Genomic DNA, 23,137 nt, shown 5'->3' on the forward strand with positions numbered 1-23,137 from the left:
GATCATTTGATTCCAATTAATGACTACTGTTTCCCTTCACAATCACCGGGAGTAAATACTAACCTGAGGGAACGTGCTGCGCTACTGGGTCGGAATGTTGCGTCGGAAGCATGAAGCGTCCACCCGTTTTGATCGTTTATTGTTCTATTTTGGGGTGAAGATTGTGAAACAGAGCCCTAGCGAGCTCCTGGTCTTCCAGCAAGTTGACAATACCTCTCGGCAGGACCTAACTTAGCATGAAGGCCAGAGGAAACACAAGCAGTAATTCCTGCCAAACTAGACTAAGCTCTCAGAGATCGTAAGATCGTGATGCTAGGCCACCCGTTCCAGTGGCCAGACCTAGAACAACGTCAAACCGCCCAACTTTCCTATGCTTAAGCAGGGACATCAATGTCACCCTTACCTAGGACAATATTTCCTAATTTACACAAACTCCAAAAACACTTCAAGTTGCCCTCCTTTGAAAAAAGGACCGAAAAGACAAAAATTACTTAAAAGTATATTCATTTTTTACAAGATCAAAGCCCCACTTTAAGCAACCGGGGACGGAATCAACGTGCCTTCCTAAGATGAGCAAAGAATTACATCAGATTCTCCTACGAAAAAACAAAAAGACTAAAGCGATGAAACGTAATACCCACCAAATGGGCTTTTTGCGCGCCTTCTTCTGTCCTGGCTTCTTGCGTTCGCTGAAGCGGTCGTCCTGGGTCAGCAGGCCTGCCGCGCGCAGTCGATTGTGACCGGAGTCACCAGGAAGGAAGCAGGCCAGTGCCCGCGCTAAGGCTAATCGCAGTGCGTTCGCTTTCGAACTGTGACCAGTCTCGGTGTCCGAAGATACTCGCGCCACCACGTCCACTGCGCCTAGCATGCCTTTGCAGGAAGAACAGGTAGCTATTCAAGTGCCATTCAAGGTAAGTAGATTATCAGGTGTACGAGAAGCATTCTACGGGCATTGGTACCGAGGGGCCGTTACACAGTAGCGAATTTGTACCTCGGATTAAAGGAAATTGAGGACTGTTGCAGGGTATCTACTGATGGTCTACCTGAGCAGAGCACAAAGATACAGTGGTCACATCACTCCCGCTTCTAGTTTAGTAGTCTAGGGCCGCAGAACTATTACTCTTGCTATATAATCAGACTACAATGTAAATACGCAATCAAAACACCAGGAACGTCTAAGGAACACAACACCAATCCACTTACTTTAGGTCAAGTAGTGGTCATGCAGAATAATGTCTCGACGCTAGCATACAGCTGTGCTTTCACAAATTTGTCCTTAAAAAAGGGTCCAGAATAGTCCAAATTCGGAGCTCAACCCACTTCACAAAAAAAATACTCGTATGGACATTTTGCATAATCTTCAAGGAACACGTTAGAATTTTTTTGAGAAAATCATTTGAGAAGAGGAGCAAACTGTATCCCAACTGACACATAGCATCGAAACAATAAAGAATGTTGTGGAGGAGGAAGTGAGGAAGACGGAAATCGGATATGAAACTTCCGAGGCCACTTTTGCAATGTCAATAAATTCCCGAGCCTATAACAATCATCAACGCTTCAGTAAAGAACCACTCATCCGGAAATGGCAGTTTTAAACGCTAAAGGTAATGAGTTATTATGCCACCTCTTATACAAAGATAACACAATCTCACTTGCTCTAGAGGACGAACTTCTGTCTCAATAACCAATTTAAGTGAAAATAGAAACTAATCTTTTAATGGTGGTCAGAAAAGATGTTTTATGAGGGCCCTACTTTAAAATACACTCACTATGAACACTCTAAGACATGGGGTTCAAGGGAAGCAAATAGACTCATGAAAAACCTGTAAAGTTATCCGGGAAATTTGACAAAAATAAGGAGCTCATCTACTATCACGAAAGATTGATCAAAAACAAAAAACTGGTAACAACAAAACAATAAACTAGCAAAGTTGTATGTTTTCCATGAAACAGGCCCCTATTTACTAACTTACCGGTGTATTGTAGTGGAAACATGATTTGCTCGCGATCACCAAGGTGAGGAAAGAATTCGAGAAGTCGTTTGTCATTAATAATGAATTTTCCTGCACCTGGATGGGTCATTCTTAACTCCACAAAGGCGTGCTTCTTCTGGCCGTAGGTGTCAACGTATCGGTAGTTTGTTTCGGGATCGACCTGGGGCTAAAAAATAGTAATACTTAAGGGAGAAAGAGAGGAATACAATAGAGGAGTGATGTAATGACAAGATCCTACTTCAGGAAAAACTTCTTTCGAGACCGCTTCTTGAACAGAAGCGCGGTACGAATGGATGAAGCTTTCAGCATGCCAAGCTAGAGGATGCTTCAGGAGAGCATTCATCAGTCTCAACCAGTCCTCATACTAGAAAAGTCAATAAGGATAAACGGAACGTATGTTTACCATGGTGTCAGTGACGGGTTCCAGCAACTTCCGACTTAGCTGATCTTTTGTGAACCATTCACTAGCCGCCACGACTCTAGACAGAAAAATTTTTGAAGAAATTCTACTTACAAAGGTCTCGGATTTTTAAAAGCCGTGTAATCGCGATCAATGTAGCCTCGATCAAATTTGCCATTTAGCTCTTCAATTAGGGCAGTTGCTTTCTGTACATAAAAAAGAAAATTGCAAGCAGCAGGTTGCCTACGTGCATAACTTCATAATACGCCGGTTTGCCTGTGTAGAAGAGATCATGAAACGGTCTGCCAGTTTTATCAAACTGAATTTCTAAAAACAAGATCAAAAATTGGGGAGAACGGACTTTTCTTCTCTGGATAAACCTCTTCTGGAGGCTAAACAAGGATGGTAAAGGGACAATAAAATGGCACCTTAAGCTTCGGATGAGCTTTTCTAGATTGAAGGCCAGAGGGAAAAAGATAACGAATAGCTTCGTCAATTTGTTCCTGATTGAATGTTGACGGATCCTGTCCCATTAGCCGTGCCAGAAACTTCTTGCCATTTTCATATTTCGCTCTCTCCTCCTCCAACATATTTTCTGTGGGAGTTATCAAGTTATGGAATAGGCTAACCATAAGACTGATAACTTCGTAAATAAAACTCGATGGAAGCCGAGATTACACCACTTCTAGAGCTTTCACCTGTAGGAGGCGACGTTGGCACCGTAGAGTAATACTAAAACTGACAATGAGTGCGTATCAGTTACTGTTCGCCCCAAGCTCTCGTTTGCTGCGAACTTCGAATTCGTTAAGATGCATCTCGAGACCAATCTCAACATCCCCAGCCAGCGACAAACACAAAGCACACATCTGACCAATCAGAAGCACGAGAATACTATGGGAGCGTTAGGTTTAAAATTCTTGTTAATATTTCACAGAAAAAGGAACTAATTGCATCCATTCTTGACAAATATTAAAAACAATCTGTCTTTACCGAATGACCAAGGTGTAAGAGAAAATTTTTCTCAGGATGAAGGAGAATTAACTCTTATCAAGAACATCCTGAAATGTATAATTTTTTTTCTGTGCTATAATGTACTCGTAAACATCTAGAATAACTAACACATGCAAAAAGAAATTCAATTACCTTTTATGGCACCATACACGACTTGTAATAGAAAAATTATGTCGCTTAACGCAGTTGGGTACATTTCCTCAAAGGTTTAGTATATTTTTGATTGATGTTGTTTAGATATTTGACATATCTTGGGAATACCGATAAGGCTCACCTTGGATTCTTAGTGGTTGGGTTCCGAGTCTTTGCTGAAGTTGCAAGTGGCCAAGGTTTCTTGGAAGTGTATGCTTCTAACCTACAGAAGAGATGGTAGACTTCATGAAGACGAAAGAAGACACAATATTTGGGCAGAATATATATTCAGCACATAGAAGGTGTTTAAGCTTCTGGCATGGCCCCAAGGCCAGCCCACCCATCGAGGTGCAAGAGGGCAAATTTAAAAGTTCAAAAGTGGCGCCTCGCCAAAACCGAGGGATAAACCGCCATCTTATTACACTTCAGGCATGGCTCGCAGACCATGCGGCTGAAGGAATGTACAGACTGCGGGAAGAGATATGCCCATATATTTGAACCTACAGCTAAATGGAATATCAAATCGCTGCACTACTAACTAACAAAATCAAAGTGTTACTCTAATGCTTTGATAGTTGTACCCTGAATTTGATTACGCGGACAGTGAAGTCTTCACAGATTGTATTCCCTCTCGGCAGTTACACGTTTTCTATCATTTTCATATAACCTCCTACAGCTTCAAGGAAGACTTGAGGGGTTGCAGTTCTTCGCAAATGACGGTAGCAGAACAACATCATTGTGACAGCTAGAATTCATGAACCCAAACGCAAATTCCACACGGTTTTCACTTATGTTTTGATACATTTGTGAAGGAATCTTTGTGCATCGACTGTTCCTCTATTTGTATTTTGTGGCAACCGAATGCTTTATTTGTAATTCATGCGTGGAGGAAAGTCTGCTCCGAGTTTTAATGGGGGAAATCAGGGAAATTGTGAAAATGTATTACTCTCAAATCTATTATTTTCCCACATACAACTAAATACCACTTAGCAAACATAAATGGAACAGGCTAGTTTTATATTTCCTCAAAATAGTGTTTTAAACTTCAAAAATAGGGAAAGGAAATTGACAATTAGTAGCACAGGGTAGTAACACAACATCAATACAAAATGGAATAGTACAGTATGGTAGAAGTAAGCGATGTCAAGCGTCAGCTATCACGATAGTATTAACAACATCAAAATAAACGCTAACTCATATCGGGGGATGTGGGTCAGAATATATCACAGGATGAGAATTGGCGGTCATGGAATCCGAAGTGGTTGGAAGGGTGTCATGACCTCAAAGCAGCAAGTGGTGCTGCCCGATCAAAAGGGCGGCCAATAGTACTAAATTATATGCAACACGTCTGACACTATCACCATGAAAGTACTGACTTATCGGCTCGCCTAGGAGCCTCCCCGAGGTCCCAATCAACTCTGAGGTCTGGAGCACCACCACGTAGGGATTTGATTGGCCCACGGAGTTCTGACCAACCAGATTGACTTCGTAAGAAGTGCCCGGTTGAAGGCTTTTGATCCGGTACATCCCCTCCACTCCATGACGCGTTCTTCTGTCTGCATCTTGAGACAGCACGTCAAAGACTGTCCAAGAACCCAACGGTGTTAAATGCTTTTGTACTGTGGTGAAAAGAAAGAAAATGTAAGGCCAGATTACAGATATATAAATGCACGTCATTTACCAGAGTAATGCCACCACTCTGATGTCATGGAAACATACCGAAGTCATTAAGCCCTCTTTAGGTCAATAACAAAGCAACTTTGGGATTTTGGAGTTAGCTAGGAACTATGTGATGCTGAACTGGTGGCACCATACACATTTTTCACGGATCGGATGCCACATAAAAGCAGCCCAGAGTGAAGGCATCCACTGTGTAGGCTCACAATAGATGAGCTTTAGAGAGGAGCTCTGAGTGAACGTTTGCAAAATAGTCAGTACTTGAGATCTATCAGTTATTTACAGGGTGTTGGTCCCAATGTTGGTAAAAGGGTGATTGCTTACAATCCTGGCTTGATGACACTGAAAGCATTCCTTTAAAGTTACTTTTGGATAACATTTCCCCCTAAAAGCCAAATGGATGTAAAACACCGGTAACAACATATCATACATTTGGTCATAGACCACTCAAAGTCGTCATAAGGGCGATTTTATTTATTGGCTTATCAATTTTACGTCATCTATAATAGACAGGTTTGTCTATCACTCTTTTAATTCTTAAACCCTCCTCTTTTCTTTTTTACCCAACTTCTTAAAAAAATGATTATGCTATGAAAACAGCTAATGAGCACAAAAGAATGGAAAACATCTTCGTCAACTTCTTGCATCATGTCAAGCAAATGAACACCAGGCTCCATGCTACTAAGTGAGTAATTCAGTAGCGTTTAATTAGGAAGTAGAACGATATTTTGATCATGGTAATATGTTGAATAACTTTATTAACAATCAAGCTTGAAAGTTTAAGGAACTATAAGGGTTTTCAAGCAGTTCAGAATCTGTTTAAAAATAAAGCAAGTGTCATTCCATTCAAAGTGGCAAATATAGTATGATCATTAGGACTTAGAACCCATCAATTAGATAAATGCCTAAAAAAATGCGTTGCTTAGAGTGGATCACCAGTACCCTTTATCAATTGAAAGAGGATTTAATTGGTGTAAGATTCGTCCTTAATTGCATTTAAAAACTTTTGTAAAGATTAATTAAATGCTCCCTCCTCTTGAGTTTCCAACCAAATAACAAACAAAACTTTTATCAAAAGAGATAAAGAGGCGGAAAAGTAACCCGTATGTCATTCTTAACTTTAAAACTAAAACAGGGGCGAAATTCTGCAACAATGCATTAAGCTTCCTCATGCTTATCATTTTCTAACACTAAGATTTAACTTTATAGCGCCTCTATCAAAAGAAGACTTGTCGAGTTGGAGTAGAAAAGAACCGCTGATGGCTTTCCACCTACAGGATTCAATTAGCTGCAAATAGGGATGGATCACTTTTCACAAATCAGGCCGCAACCTTCTTCGAGAAATCCGCCCGATTACCACAGAGCCAACTAAGGTGGCCTTTACTTTGCACCTACCCCACCAACTAGATCTAAAGAGCTTTACCGTATATATTTAGACTATCTAAAAAAGATTTTATAAATGCCGGTACAGGCGATACTATAACTTCGGCGCCATAAACTTTTTGGGCTCTAACCGTAAAAGCGTGTAATTAATGTGATTTGTTGATTCCTCTCTCTTCTTAAAAGAGATAAAATATAGCTTCCCACAAAGTGACGAATAAAGCGGAGGTGTCCTAAAGATCTCAGCCACCTAAATTAAGATAATTTGGCACTGAAAGAGTAAGCATAGTGATATGCAATGGCAAATTTTAACATTTTAACTATTGCTGCCGTATTTAATGGCTAAATGACTATTTTAGGGCATCTATCACCGAAAGACACTTTCAGATGTTTTGGAACAATTAAAACATCAAAGAATTGTGAGGAGATGCTCTTTGAAAACGAGGGGTCTAATTTTACGCTAAAAATGTAGCCGAAAATTTTTATATGTTAAGAACTCAGTAAACGGTAGATGTAATGAATGAAATGGCGAAGAAATTTTATTCTTTTCGTGATCAATGATCACTTCTTTACTGAAACCTCTGCATTTCAAAAGGGGTGTAGGAGAATTTGAGAGCCATCTTCTTGTTTTTTATTCATTAATAGTTCAATTTAACACCTCAGCGTACGAATCTAAGTGATGAAAATATGCGAGGAGGAAATGAAGAGGAATAAAGGCTTGTGGTTGAGAGAGACTTCAAAACCACTGCACTGAGGGGAACCCCAGCTTTAAAGAAGTCAAAATTGCATCTCTGATGAAAGAGCAAAGCACATTCCTATTTCTCATATAGGTGGTACATGTTTCAAAGACTGTTATATGGGAAATAAGATGGGGAAGGCAAAAATTTATATAATTACCAAATTGTAGGAAATGTTGAATAAAGCCTAGGCCTTTCCGTAAAATGATCATTGATGACAGTGAACGGAGGCGCCTCAGTGTTAATCAGACAGGGAGGTCCACAACACCCAACAATTTTAGCTACTGCCAACTGCTAATACCAAAAGACTTGTGAGTTAGTATTCTGGATGAACGAGTTGCTCCGCGCGGCTAATCCTGAGCGTTTAGTGTAACCTGAACCGCTTAAATATTTCTTATTTTGATACTATTCTCCCAAATGGGTAGAGAATAGGTTCTGTGTACGCTATATCATTAAGAAACCCATGGCATCAGAAAGAATGGGCAAGTCCGCTACTACTTTGTGGTCAAGACTGAAAACCCTCCACACAATCTATTCATCTACTCAGTGGCATGAAATGGACACTTTGACAGCAGTTATTGTGGAAATGTAGAGGATCACATTCAAGGACTTCACACTGTGTCAGAAATCGTGAGGCTTAAATGAACTCTTTCCTCCTCCAAAAGTGCACGTGGGGTTTTCAAAGGAAATGATCTTCTCGACCTATATCTCTAACCCTTCACCTATAGATAGTAATTTCCACGATCTCCGAGTGGGAATGATGAAGGTACAAATAGTACTCCCATTCATTATTCACTAGAAGCCTATTCGGAACAAATGTAGATTCATCCATAAAAATGACTATTGATGGGAATGTGGAAGGATTAAAGCGTTTTACTGCCATCCGATTCTTTGAAAAGGGGAATGATGGCGCCCATCAGCCCTCCAGTCAAGTAGTCCGACGTCAGTCAGAAGCGAACTAAAAGGCCTGTGTCAGAAATCCACCTTCAAGGAGACTAACCAGAACACTGAAGCGTTACTGAATTACAGCGGAAATTTGTTAGTCTTTTATTAAAACAGCGTCATGTCTTTTGAGTTAAAAACATTATTTTTGAGAATTCTAAATTATATGTATCTTAAGCATGACCTATTATTTTCTCTATTTTTCAAGTTTGTAAAAAAGTTTCAAGGAATCTTAAATATTTAATGAAAGGGCAAAGGTCACCTTAAGCAATACGTTTGCAAGTATTTTAAGCTTAAAGAATTTGTTTAGTAGACAAATTTCAAAAGGTGGATTTCGAGAGTAGTTTATTCTCTATCCACCTAAGTGGAAGCTTTTGGATCATTTTATGAAATCCCAGCATCATACAAAGCTAGGGAAATTGTCATTTGCTCTAGTCATTTTCAGACACCAAACGCGATTTCCTCATGGTTAACAGGTCTACCATACATCAATTTAATCAGTAACTCAACCATTCATTAAATCTGCCACATCGCGAAGGATAACGAACCTCCAAATAGACCACTTAAAACTACAGCTTTATTGACTTGCGACATTCAAGTAAAGTGTGTGGATAAAGTTGGGACAATTATTCATCCTGACAGTAAGTAGAAATTAAGAGGAAACTCATCTTTCATCCTGCACAGAACTTAAGCTCATATCCTCTAGAGAAATCGGTTAGTCGGGGCGAAAGACACCTCAAAGTAGGAACTGTCATCCACAGTTTCTCGTTCACAATCAAGAGGATTTGTCAAATGGACGAATAATTTGCACCTGTAAAATAGAAATTAATTTACCCTGTCATTTAAATCTGCCCAGATTTTTCCAATCCAAGCATTACCTCGCAATCATCAACCATGAATGTTTGTCTTTGCTATGGGCCATTCACAAGCTCTCCACAAGTCCAGGACTTGTAAATATGCTACAAATATTTGCAGGTGAAGTTGATTCCTATCAATAATTCTTGTCTCGGCATTAACTCCGATCCACGGATTATTGAGGCGTGAAGACAAAATGCCATGTTTTACTCGATCCGTAAAAACCTCTATGTTTATGGGGCCGTAAGTTAGTGACAATCAACTAAGATACTAAAGGCTAGTCATGTGACGATAGGCTTCTCTGCTTCATTTCTTGGTCGGCCAATCAAACATGTCACCCTTTTCCAGCCCATGTTTATGTTAAAATGCAATGATGAAATAATGCTTAGTCCCCAAAAGCGTGATTTATTGATGCGAACTTCAAAAAGCACCTGATAGTGGGTAGTAATTGTACTTCAAGATCAACTACACAACTAAAGGAGTGAATAAAATCGCCCACCTTTTATTGTTCACACGCAGAAACATCCTCCGTTTTGCAACAAAAGTAACCTACGGTTACCTTACAATAAACTACAAAGTTGTAGTCGTTTGAGATAGACTAGTCTTTGGAACAGTTTAACAAGACAAAAGCGCATTCAAAGCACTAGCCGCCTAATAACTATGGATATTTAACTTCTCGCAACTTGGTAGATATGTGTAGATGATATGTGAAAGACTTGGATAACAATAGGGACATTACGGAATGACATCGGCCTCGGCAAATTTTTTCCAACCATGCATAAAGTAAACACTTTTAAGCACAAATCCTCCTGGTAACCACATTAATTAAGTTTATTACAGCATGGAAGAAATAAAAAGTAATTGATATCCCTAATTGCACTGACACTGAAGTGTGTTTACATTGGAATGACCAATGAGACCATGGAGTATTCCAGGAAGATTACCAACTTACCTCAAACCTCATGGAAGCAACCTTCAAAAATTTTTTAAAAATTTCCCAACCCTTTAAAAAGTAACCCAAAAATTGTTTTTGCTTCTCCTGAATTTGCATTGGTATTTATGGTGAGATCGGGAGGTCAAGAGTGTACCATACTTTACAAAAGTTATTGTTTGTTTGCGTGAAGTGATTCGTTGAAGGCAGTCTTAAGCTCCCTCCACTTTAACATATTTTTCTGTTTTTTCAACCTATGAAAATAACAAATTTGTTTGATTTTATGAACAAACTCTAGCTCCCAAAGAAATTAACAAACAGCATAAAGTTGAACCACAACCCTAGCCACTAACACAGTGGTTGTGGGTTTGTGTCCACCGTTTATTGACATTTCCTTTTTTAAGCCAAAGAAGATACTTAGGCTTCTGCTGGAAATATTCTTCGTTGCGGTAAAAAAGTGACGTCGACGAGCGCAAACAAGCACGAAGTAAGCAATATCTCTGGCAATTAAATGGTGGATTGAATGAATCGCGCAGCAAGGGTCTTATCTAACTCTAAAGTAAGACTAAATATGGACGCACGCAAGCATACTTCCCTCTATATTTTTAATCTCAAAGGCCTGAATCTTACAACTAAAGCGTTGCTGAGAGGGTAACCTACGGGTGCGGCCACCTCATCAAAGGTTCATTTATGTTTACCTTAAAGATCGCCATGACAAATGTGTTCACTTATTGCTTGAAGCTCACTTAAGGCTGGCAACATTTTATCAAATAGTTCACTGCTTTGTTTATGGATATACTGGAAATACAACATATTTAAGGTTTATCCCATTATAAATTTTACTTCTTTATTGAGATAAAATTAAATGATTGAGCAGAGGATACTTCTACAGCTATCACTGGATCCTAGAAGGGAAATAAATAAGTACAGATGAATACTTTTAAGTCCAGACGTTCATACAGTTCATAGGAAAATATGAAAGATCTAACGTTCGTTTGTAAGTATAAAGCCCATCTCTAAGTCAAATGTTCGTTAAGGAGGACCCTGAAATGACCAAAAACAGACTAATCAAGTTGCCCAACATGATCATCATTAAAAACGAAAGTTAATATTAGTCCTTTGCAAGTAGTTACAAGACCCCTACAATCTAACACAAACACAATCTCTAACAACCTAACTGGTCTTTGAAATCTCAGAAGTTGACTTAAGAAAGTAGGGGCGACATAACTTCACCAACAATGCATGTCAAAAATGAAGATAACTCTTATGGTTGTTGTGGTATCCCAGTTTTATGCAAAAATAAGCGCATGATTTTTCAGTTGCAAAAAAATGGTGAGTGAAATCCTTCTGACTGTCTTCTATGCCATAAATTAATAAACATTCTTCGTGTGATGTCCTTTTCTACCCACACATGAAATAATATCTCGGAAAGAAGCATATTTATAAGAGGTAGAAGTTAATTATTGTGCTGGCCTAAATAACTTTTTGTAGGTACACATATCTGGTATATTCATAATTTACCCAACTTTCGAAATAATCCTTAATTTAGGGAATAAGGGATGGGTGATCAAATGTAACCAGAATTTACCGACTAACCTGGTCCCCAAGAGGCCTCAACTGGGCGAATTTTAATTTTGTACATGATGACCGGAGATCCACCATCCGATTCAAGAATCCACCGCACCAAGTAGTCTGACGAGGTCACATCCGAGTTTGTTGCAATTAACTTCAACTTTGGTACACCAATTTTTCTAGTCTCGACCTCCAAAACAATGGGAGGGGTTAAATAACTCGAAAGAAAAGTACATCCCAGAAGAACTAAATATTTGGTGGTATTTATGGCTATGTTTTCTGATTCATTAACAAGATATAAAGCAAATTATTGCCTCCTTACCACTATTTCCCCAATACCACTCAAAATTTTTGTCTATTTTCTAAAATCAGTGTCCTTCATTTGTCAAAAAACATTTGCTGGTGCTTTGGTCAATTAATAATGCACTGACTGCTGCCATAAATACGATTGTTGTCAATCAAGAAATTACAAAATGAGAATAGTGCATCTAGTTGACAGCGTGATGCAGCATTAAGCAATCTACAACTAGACAAATAAGTTTATTTCAAAACTTTTATTAAACTCTATAAATTTAGAGATATCTAAGTAACAGTCCTTTGATAGATGTGACATCAAAAATTTGGCAAAATATTTGAAAGCCTTTTGTGTTAAACTAAAGTGAGTCTGGAGGTAACTTTGCTAATTACAAAAAGCCGATTAAAGGGATATTAAATAAAACAATGTTTTTAATTTTTTATTGAAAATTGCCCTCTTCTATCAGAACAGAGGAACTTCCTTAGTCCAAATTGCTTTTATTAAATTACTAAAGCTTTCAATGATCTACCATATACCATGTCTCAAGGGAAAATAACTAGGCCACCGAGTAAAGTCTATGCTTATTATAAAAAATCCTTTTATATATTCTTCTAAGATGTAAAGAAAGTGTGGGTGCAATTACTTACAAAAAAAACGAAACACTACTAGTGCTCCTTCTCTTCGACCGAGTTGAACATAATGATTAAAAGTGGAGTGACAATGATGGGTAAACGATTCTAAATAGATATTTTTTAGGAAAATCAAAATTGGAAGGAGTGATTAATTTTTAACAACTGTCAGGCACAAGTTGCTTATAGTCTCTTAAATTGCTGTCGTCCAATCGACCTTAATTAAAGTTCTTAAAAGGTTGCTCTAAAGGGCAAACCTGGATGTACGTATTCGGCCCACGACCCGCAGAGGTTACAGCGGACAAGGCGAATTTGTAGAAGTGATTCGGTGTGAGATCCGGTAATCGAACGACTCTTCGACCTGGCAGATAAGCGAAAGGACCGTGAAAACGCTCATTTGGTGACGGCTGGATGCGCAGTTCGTAGTGAGTCAGCGGTAGTCCCCCCGTCTCCTTCGGCGGAATGACGCACAATTCTACTAGTGTAGCCTCCACCTGGATATTTATTATAGAGGTAAGGTTTTTGATTTAGGCTGAAGTGGAGAAAAGGTGGTGACATATTAATGACTGTATTTTCAAATAAAATCCCTCAGAAATTGAATAAATACAGCCACTTGGACACCAATCACTTAATGGAGAAACCAAATGAGGAAGTGTTATGCCCAAGAGTTAACTCACTTTTAGAGGGAACCTGGATTTAAGCTAAACAACACAGTCTTTAGTCGAAAGTAAAAATTATTCAAGCATGAATGTCACCGCTATCTTAGCGCCTGCCACAGCAATTGGGAGCGTCTCCAATACATCACTCAGTGTTGTCCCCCATGGAGTCGGTACCTTTAAAATGCCCAATCCGGTTCCGATTTGCATAAAGAAAGCCTGCAAAATGTTGAGTTTCTTCAACACCCACAGAAAATAAAGAAAACGCACCTTGTGTTGTTTAACACAGCACTTAGGGCATACCTGATGAGCGCGAAAATCACTTTGCAAGATTCAGCATCAACAATGCTCTTTTTCCGGACTTACTGTCATTTTGAGAAATCCTACTTACTTTACCAGATCGGATAAAGCTTGTTGTAGGTCTTATAAATGCTTAGTTTTCCAAATTAAGAGGACACAAATAAATAAGTATTGTAATAGCACAGGAATATCAATTTTGAATTTAAAAGGTCGCTGCGATCCTTCAAAACATTTTTAGATGCAAAAATACTTTGACAACTTTTAAACGGCATCGTTCGACAAACTCCCTTTGATATATAAAAACTGCTGCTTTGAAATGATACAATTTAGTCGCATTACTTTTATGACTGTTCGTAAACACCCACCTAAGTCTCCTATTTGTTGAGAAGAAATTGTCCTGAGGTATTTTACAATTCAAAAGCAACCTTTTATAGGAACAGGCCATTGGTCTACAAAAATTAGCCCATTGTCCATTTTGCAAGCCTTCTAAATTTAGGAAAGGGCAGCTTTGTAACCGTGATAACTATGCCTTGGTTTTTTGTTTGCACGGTGGAGCCTGTCGTGAAACATCTTGGCATTCAATCCCCATCATGACCTGTTTAAAAATGTAGCTAGAAGTCTGCTTTGTTGAAAATTGACGAAATCTCCTAAAAGCAACACGGATATTCCGTTAAACTTATATGTCGCGATGAATTGGGATACCTTGAGCAAGGTAAAAATTTCCTGTAGAGGAACAAGTAACATCAGGAAGTGAAGTTGTGACAAAAGTACTCTCATTGGCACCACGAATTGAAGACACTTCTGAAAGCTATTTCTAAATCATCCTAACTGAGAACCTTCAAAAGTTGAGAGTAATCACGGTGTGTTGGGATGGATGGGAAACTCGTTTCGTTATGGTAATGTAGTCACATTTGAGGCATAAATAAGTAGCCAAAAAGTCACTTATTTTGAATTAAAAGTGAAGTGAGAAAAGTGGAAAGATGGCAATTAAGCGGATACGCCCTAATCAAATCATTAGAATTTGAGTTGAAATTAACGTAATAAAAAATTACTTATTCATATGAGCAATGTGAAGCGCTCATTTGACTAAAAATTTCAACCCCTTGACAAGAACTCACTGAATGGTGGCTAGGAAATTCACTGTTAAAATAAATGTTAAATTTCGTGTTTTATGATAGATCGTTCTATTTTTGGCCAAATGACCTTGCATTAAGGTCACATATCTGACCTAGTGATTTGAGTAACAAAAACCAGGTGCACGTTTCCTTTTTCAGCAGGAATTGACATCAGAATGCAGAGAATTTTTGTATTTTTATTTGTAGAGGGAACCTTTTATGTGAGTAAAGCAGAGCAAATGGAGATCAAAAGCACTTATCATTTAGCTCCCTTGCCAAGAGTAAATACATTTCACCTATGGGACTCAAGGGAGGCTAGATGGAACATCTCACTTATGCAGGGCAGTCTGCAAACCATAAATTACAAATAATAGAAAATGCTGTTAAATAACCTCAACGTAATTACCCAAGATGTTGTCATTTATGTTTTCATAAAGGAGCAAGTGTCAACCTTTGAAGAAAGATTTACCAAGTAATCAGTAAGACCGTCTACAAGAGCACCTTAGAGTAAGTTAAGCATACAAGGCGCTTCTTCGTCCACTACTTTTAAGCCAAATTTTGCAAATCTTTTAACAGAAAACCGCAAGAAATCTAAAATATTTTAACGAAGGAAGAGCTTTACATAAATCTGAGGGTTGTGCAACCACTGTGGGAAACTTAATTAGGAACTTCCTACATACAGCGCATTGTAAATGAAGAAAACATAAACATTCCAATTCCCAAAAGCTCATAAACATGCAAAAATACAATTGATTTGGGCATTACATGGACAGCAATTAGAGGCCTAAGATATCATGACAATTCTTTGGTAAAAAATGCGCAAATGTTGTTAGTTTACAACTTAGTGGTGATTTGGTTATTTTCATCAGACCAAGTGAGCGGGAAGTTTAAAAATTCCAGGCACTTACTTGGACGAAAAATTGGATGTAACCTTGCAACTTTCCACTCAGACTGTGCCAGAGACATAAAAGGCGGTGCTTTCAAATGAACAGCATGACCGGAGGCATTTTGATGCCTAAATACCTCCAGCAATATGCATAGTGAGGCAATTTAATAACTAAACCTGGTTGATTATAAGATTTCTTAAATCGTATGGTCACTTTAAAGAACTGTAAAATAACGTCAGAGGAGAGTTGAAGCCAATGTGGGACAAAATTAGAACATTTCCAATTTCCAAATGCGTATCTGAAACTTGATCTAAAACGAGGAAACGCTACTAAGAAGAAGCAGAGGAAAAACCTGGATAGATGGAAGAAAATAGCTTCTTCATAGAATCCCAAACGTTGCGCCGATGGGTAATTATTCCCTAACAAAGGATTTTAACTCAAAGAACAGTTTTGAATCTGAGAAATTTTAATTGATTTTAATAAAAGTGGCGCCAACTATAAAAAAATTAGTTTCTGGCTTCTAATTAGAAAGTCCTAAATTATTCGAAACTGCAATATTTGCTGAAGAATATAAACTTGCCAACATCTTGCCACTAACATGCTAAGGCGATTCAAGTCCTAAAATTTATTATGTTTATGTTTTTTTCTTGAAAAAGAAGCAAAAAATAAATCAGAACTTTACGTTACTGGAGGAGATTTTTAGCTAGATCTGAGGAACATATTGTTGGATTTGTGATTTACTTCTGATGGACAAGAAGCTGTAAAAGATACACTTCACTTTTCTGGAAATCAAACCGCCAATTTTGACCATAATCCTTGTGAGGGTCACACAGAAAAAAGCAAAGAGAGCCATGAAATTTAATTGCTTCTTCATTAAACCCGCACGAAGGATAATACTTGGAAATGCCCTCTTTGGTCCAAACAAATCTTAAGGTAAACTACTCAAACTCACTTTAAGTAGCGTGTGGTCATTTATAGGGCTTTTTTCTGAAAAAAATGAGTTGTCCTTGTTTAAAAAGTCCTAATTTTTGTACTCTCATCACTAAAAGGTAATTACAAGCAGCGGGATCCTGGACAGTTAGAAATATTTAAGATACTGTCCCTAGCAGTCTGCTATAAGTAAAGCACAAAAGTGGAAGAATTTTATGCGTGATACTAGATTGGATTGCTAAATGGACGATGCTGTGAGTTTAAGGGTATAAAATTTTGCAATATGAGGATTTAATATTGCCTTTAACTCTATGTTAAACCACATGGATACTTCAAGTCCCGCAGGTTGTAGTTCCACTCAGCGGTAGGACCTTAGGGTCATGTCAAAAGCTTTCCACACTTTCTCTGCTTTCTTGACATTTTTTTCTCCATACCATCCAAATTATTACGATCTGTTGAATGTCTGTCGCAGTACTTCGGCCACAATAAGCTTAGCCAACAGTAAACATTTTCCTTTATTGAATGCGCCTCCAGCTAGAGTGGTGCCTATCTTAGTCATTTTGAGAGGCGGGTCGAATTGGTTGCCAAGATTCCTCTTTCTGTAATGATTAACATTTCTGGGAAACTATTAGCATGTATTAGAGGCGAAACATGCCAAGGGATGGAAGTACAATCTACTGTGACTGAAGTACACAAATGGACAAAATACAAAGTTATTATTAGCCAAACTAATGCACACTTTGTAGCACAATTGGCAACAACCTATTTTTGTCACATTAAATGTAGTTATGTGATTCAAGTTAGGATCCAAAATAATGAATTACTGCTAAAAGTGGACACTCTCATCATTCGGATTGTGAAGATGTTAACACTACACTCGGTAGGTGGAAAGGCCAAGCGGCACCTTATACTACTCATTCCATTATTGACTGAGTTCATTAGGCAGTCCTTCTTTTGATCTTTGACCGCAAAGACGATAATTAGCTTTTCTTTGAAGAAAAGATTTCTTGACCACTGACTGAACCTTTGCCCAACGTGTCTGAGTGACTCTGACAACTTTGGTATTAACTTTCTCCTTACAGACTATTCTAATATTAAATGCTTTTTTTAGTTTAAAAAATCTTACGAAAAAGTCAGCAGAAGATGTGTATATTAGTGTGCGTCATCACACTTTGTCTGGGAGGTATTTAGACTTGCCCGTAAAATATGAAGTATTGTCTTATTTTTCAAACCTAAAAAGGCAACTGCAAACAACTTCACAGAAACCCAGATATCTGCTGTTCATATCGAAAAATCCTTGTGAAAAACAGCCTAAAGAAAAACCAAGTGGGCACTCTTGGGCTCTTTTATGTGTCAACAAGTGAGAATCTTTTCATGATCTAAGAGATACCAGCAGAAACCAAGTCACATAAAACCAATTCCACCACCGATAGGCAAACATACTCTAGGCCCAGTGTTTCATGACAGCAGCAGTTGCCAAGACGGCAATGAAAAGCTCTGGAAGCCGATCGCAAAAGAGTCAACTGCAAGATTGGACCACGCTTTCGCTCAAACCCAAGTTCCACCACTACGAGGCAATAATTTTGAGGCTCAATAAGGTCAAATAATTAGCAACTAAGTAGCTTAAAAAAGCAAATGGAAAGTGACTATACAAAAAGTGAATAAATATGATCTGACATTGCACAATTCCTCCCAGCTCGACTGACTATCCAGGAGTTTTGGATGCCGACTCTGTTCTGCAAGTACACTAGCAACATGTTTCAAGAGGTCTAACAAAAGTACAGCAGCCTACAGTCCACTTCTTTAAAACAATCAAACTTTAAAATTCAACAACCTATTTATCTGTTAACCCATTGGCTATGACGCGGCCTAGCCACTGAAGCCGTGGGGCTCATGACCCTGTAGTTTGAAGGCATAAAATGTGCACATGGCAGTGGTGGTCTTGCGCCTCGCGCTCAGCTCCAAAGACGACCTTGAGCACATTAAAGATCTCCCCGGGGATGAGCCCCTAGATGCGTTTCACGCCGCCACGGCGTGCCGGACGTCAGATGGTGGGCTTAATAATGCCTTAAATGCATTCTGTACTGTGGATTCAACCATCTACCTACTAGACCATAGCCCTGCCGATTAATTTGACTCAGTTAATTGCATTTAAAATGTTAATATTTAAACTGACTTCAAATTCCCCTTAATTACATGGAAAATTAAGAACATTTCTTGAGAAAAAGTATTCCGCTGTGCCCTTGAATTAAGCGAGTACTTTACTCAATACCCCCCCCCCCCTAGAAAGTGATAAAAGGGTTTTGCTTTTGAGCACCTTATCATGTGGATCAATCGCTGGACAACTTTCTCATGTAGACTAATAACTTATTTATGCTATGCACTGAGTCGGAATGGAGTCCGCTCAAAGAACTACTAAGTAAATTCATTCATTTTGGCTCTTTCGTACAAAATTCAACCAAAAGGAAACTATTAACATCAAATCTTCTTGAGGTAACACTTCAAACTGCTTGCAGGAGACAAAAAGTGTGATTTTTAACCGGAATGAACCTTTTGGTAACCGCACAGGATAAAAATACAGGGTGTTTTAGTTTTGTCACACTAACTTTGAGAGTGTGAGTTTACTAGGGACTCAAATGAACACATTTTCAGGATCTTGATAAAATTTTAAGAAAGTACAAAATTTCAGAGAAAATAAATTTCTACTTAAAGTACGCTGACTGATAATTGCATCGCATAAGTAACACAATTTTCATGGAGAGGAAACACTCCACACCTCCTGCAGGATAGTTCTAGCTGCCTCATTTCCTAGGTAGCACAGTGTTTGAGCAGTGATTCCTCAATAAACAGCTAAATGTAAACTTATACAGCAATACCAGCTCTTTGATAAATATTTGTTTGAAAAGACTGGTAAACATTATAAAATTATCAGATTTTGCAATAGTCTGGCAAGTTCAAAGGTTAATTGCGCCCCCTTTTAGAACTATTAAGTATACTATTTACAATAAACCTCCACTAACTTCAAAAGTTAGGCACAATTGATGGGTGCTCTCTCCTTGGATTAAATTCAAGCCTTTTGTACAAGATTCGTCAATGCAAGGGCTACTGTAATGGAACCAGGTCACCAACGGCTTACGGAACAATAAGGAAGGTAAAACTTTCATCCAATAATGAACATCTGATGATAACAACAAAACATAAAAATGACGCAAAATTTAGACTTTTAGTTATATTATCTCTGAAATTTCCTGCATGAATAGAGTTTTACATTGCCACGTTTTTGGGGTCTTAATATTTCATCCTTAAATTTCTTAAAGAAAGTATAATTCTTACAGAAAATAAATTTTGAATGAAGTTCCAAGGGTTGGCAATCCTAATGCATGGAAAACACATTTCCTCATGGATTGAAAATACCCCACATATAATACTTCATTTCCTGAGTAGCAGAGTGATTCAATTCATCACTCACCTCGTATTTTACAATGAACCACAGAAGTAAAATAAGCCCTGTTTGTGGAGATTTGCTTGAAAGGACCAGTACAAAGTTAAAAATGATCTGCTTATACCAATCCATAGTTCACCTTTGCACCTTTTTGGTGCTATTACGTATAGGGGCATTGGAAATATACCTGATGCAATACTTGGGAAGAAATAAGTATCACTCAGTGAAGTTGAAATGTGGCTTTCAAATGCAATAACCTCCAAGAAATATGGTAATGCTTGGTGGATTTATCCATCTCGTATACACAACTTCCTGAATTCTATAATTAGCAGTCAACTTTGTCGACAGCTACATAAAAACCCAGGCTAATTTTGACTGTGTACTCCGCTTTAAGTCTGTTTTTACTCAATTTACCAAATGTAAGGGAAGCAAGAGGTCGCGCTTTTGCGGCAATTACTAGAGTAAGTGAATACCTACGCAGTCTTTTCAAGCTGGATATCAGCTTGGGTCATTCCATTTCTACTGCACAGCGCTTCAAGCAAACTTTGCCTGCTTAAGAAGCGTGACCGAATAGAGCTTTTACTTATGTCTGACTACCCTTTCTTCTCAAAGTTTTCGGCTATATAACCTACTGTGCAAGCAGTGACGTTTGGACATTGAGGGTGGGTGGCCAGCTTTAGCCGAACGTAGCCGGTTGCTTTGCCCAATCGATTCTCCGCTGTGCACGAGTAGCTTCCGAAGATGCCAAAGCTCCAGTAAGCCGCTGGTAGGATCAACTCACTCACCGATTCTTCACCTTCCTGGTAGGCACGAACTGTGTACCTTCAAGGAAGCGGAATGCATAGAATCATTGCGGCTCCTTTAACTAGGTGGATAGGGGATGTCAAGAGTAGTCAAGTATCAAGAAGTACTTGCATGGCGAACGACCTAAGTGATAATTATTCGGAGAATGATCATCAGCTAGGACATGAATTTTGCTGGTGTAGAGGTTGCCAATGGTTAAAATGCAAGAGATTTCATTATAACTATGTATGATGGATAAAACATGGAAAATCTCAATACTATCGTACCTTTTTTGGCTAAAAGGACCAATTATCCAAAGACCCCAAAAGCCACATGCTCTTGTAAACACTTATGTAATTAGGAACTATAGATTTTCCTTCATTTTCATTGTCATAATTTTGCCAGTTTTATTAAAATTGCCTAAAATAATCTTAAAAGGTTTTAAGGAAACATTGGATTTGATTATAATTTTTAAATTTATCAGGTTAAATGTTTCATTTGATAAATTTGTTTGAACCTGGCATTCCATGGATCTAAGGAACTAAAGGAAATAAAAGATCCACAAATTTGGCTGAAACAGGTTTTTGGTACACAGTGACAAATTTTGGCAACTTTTCAATTTATGTTCTGTTCTAAAATGTTTAGGAATTATTTGATAAAATTATAAGTACCGTTATATCAAAACCCTATGCATCGGTAAAGGAATCATACTGACTTTTATGATTTAGCTAATTAAAATGATTAACCAATTTGACATAAACGAGAGCTTGTATTTTTAAACATCAGCTTCTGGTAACTTCATTTACAGCATGTGTTTAGAATTCCCATTTAATGGGCTATTCATTTATACCAAGTTCACAGTTTCCTGTTCTATACTACTTGCCAGTTAGGAGAGCATTTCTTCTTAGAAAAAAGGTGACCCAAATCCTTTGCAAGCGAGTAGTTGATGACGAGAGGGGGGTTTATGGAGTGAATTTATCTATTCAAAGGCTGTGAGTGAGCATGTAGCATATAACGAGTCTAGCACGCTGTTAAGATTTTAGGCCAAGATAACGGCTGACTGCAAACAAAAGCTCAGTTGGTGAATGAGAAATACGCGCACGGGTAAGGTTTATAACTAAACATCAAAGGAGATAAAAATGCCAAATGTAAATTGATTTTGGCTAGGGGATTGTAAAGCTTACAAAAGCCCATTTGACACAAGCCACACTTCGATTGGCTTCACGATCTTAGATCACCCAGTCATAGTCTCAGTCTTTTCAAAAATTTAATTACTCAAAAGCTACTTTAAAAGGTAGTGTTTCTCAGGCAGAGTATGGCCAAATGCTGCTGTTAAGCTACTAATTAAATCGTTGTTATCAAGAAAGGAAGTAATTTATGAGAGAAGAATGACCCAGGATGGCAAGTGAGATTTACTGGAGCATAAAAACGGTGTGTTCGGCATTATGCTCAAGTGGACAGCAGGCAAGTGTATGTAATGTATAGCATGTACAAGAAACAGCATCTGATTGTCGCTTGCACATTAAAAATGCCCTTGTCAAAGCCTTTGAATGCAATATAATCACATACCAAAAGTAATTTATTAGAGCTAGATAGCTGCCTATAACTTAAAAGTTCCCTTCATCAGTCCAGGACACCCGACAAGGCACTTACCCCTATTTTGTTGAGCAATATCTGAAACAGCCAAAAAGTGTCCAGTCCTGGTTTTAGTGCAGCCCGGTAAATTAGCTTGCTTTCTTTGAAAAAAGGTGACAACAAGTTATCATGTTCGTTACCCAACTTGTTACACAAATTACAGACAAATTGATTACCTTAACCGCCTGTGTTGTCATGACTACAATCAGACCAACGGGACTGCTGTTTTATGAGATGATAGAAGTTTAGCTGACTAAAAATCACTTTTACACACTCCAGGGCAGGGAGTGATAATAAAAATGAAGTAACTGCAGGAAATGATGATTAACTTTGCTAAACCCTGGCTTTATTTAGGCTTTCAGTTGGTGAAATACCCAATCAGATAGTGTTAATATAGTACGGAAACTGCTCTAATTTATCATCAACAGGCTTAAAATAATAAACTTGAAATGGAGGAAAAAATCGTAAATTTTATTCTTAAAATGACTACATGCGCAGAAAAGGTAATTCTAGAGATGTTTAAGGGTCTTTGAGAGAACCGAGTCAACAGTCGGTAAGCTAAACAGGAAAGCAGGTTAGGTAGGTAGGCATGAAAGTGCGAAGTCAAGCAAGGTGCTGTCAGATGACCAAAGAGTTCATTCAGTCTTTGGTATAGATTGCTTCAATATCCACTTTTGGCTCGTATGTAATTGTTTACATCCATCCATGCAGTAAAGCAGAAATGATTTTATTTAAGATGTGACTTACTCCAAGATCGCACTTAAGAAGCTGCTTTAATCTTGACTTTAAGGAATTTTGTGTCACTCTCAAGTGAATTAACTTGCTCAGAAAAAG

General features: G+C 38.2%; 1 protein-coding gene across 1 annotated transcript; it reads right to left on the bottom strand. All coding sequences in view use genetic code 11, as the record gives it.

The window, feature by feature from the left end:
* Window positions 1–551: 551 nt before the first annotated feature.
* EGR_02002 (28S ribosomal protein S9) lies at window positions 552–22,500 on the bottom strand (the record flags this gene model as incomplete). The annotated part of the gene is made up of 14 exons (XM_024491251.1): window positions 552–564; window positions 642–870; window positions 1,974–2,160; window positions 2,233–2,358; window positions 2,398–2,473; window positions 2,509–2,600; window positions 2,642–2,721; window positions 2,756–2,786; window positions 2,823–2,989; window positions 4,914–5,156; window positions 11,656–11,821; window positions 12,813–13,049; window positions 20,518–20,685; window positions 22,480–22,500. 14 exons carry the CDS (start codon window positions 22,498–22,500, stop codon window positions 552–554), a joined length of 1,836 nt encoding a protein of 611 aa, XP_024354394.1.
* Window positions 22,501–23,137: the final 637 nt, after the last annotated feature.

The sequence above is a fragment of the Echinococcus granulosus genome (assembly GCF_000524195.1).
Source record: "Echinococcus granulosus chromosome Unknown EG_S00008, whole genome shotgun sequence".
Lineage (NCBI taxonomy): Eukaryota > Metazoa > Platyhelminthes > Cestoda > Cyclophyllidea > Taeniidae > Echinococcus > Echinococcus granulosus.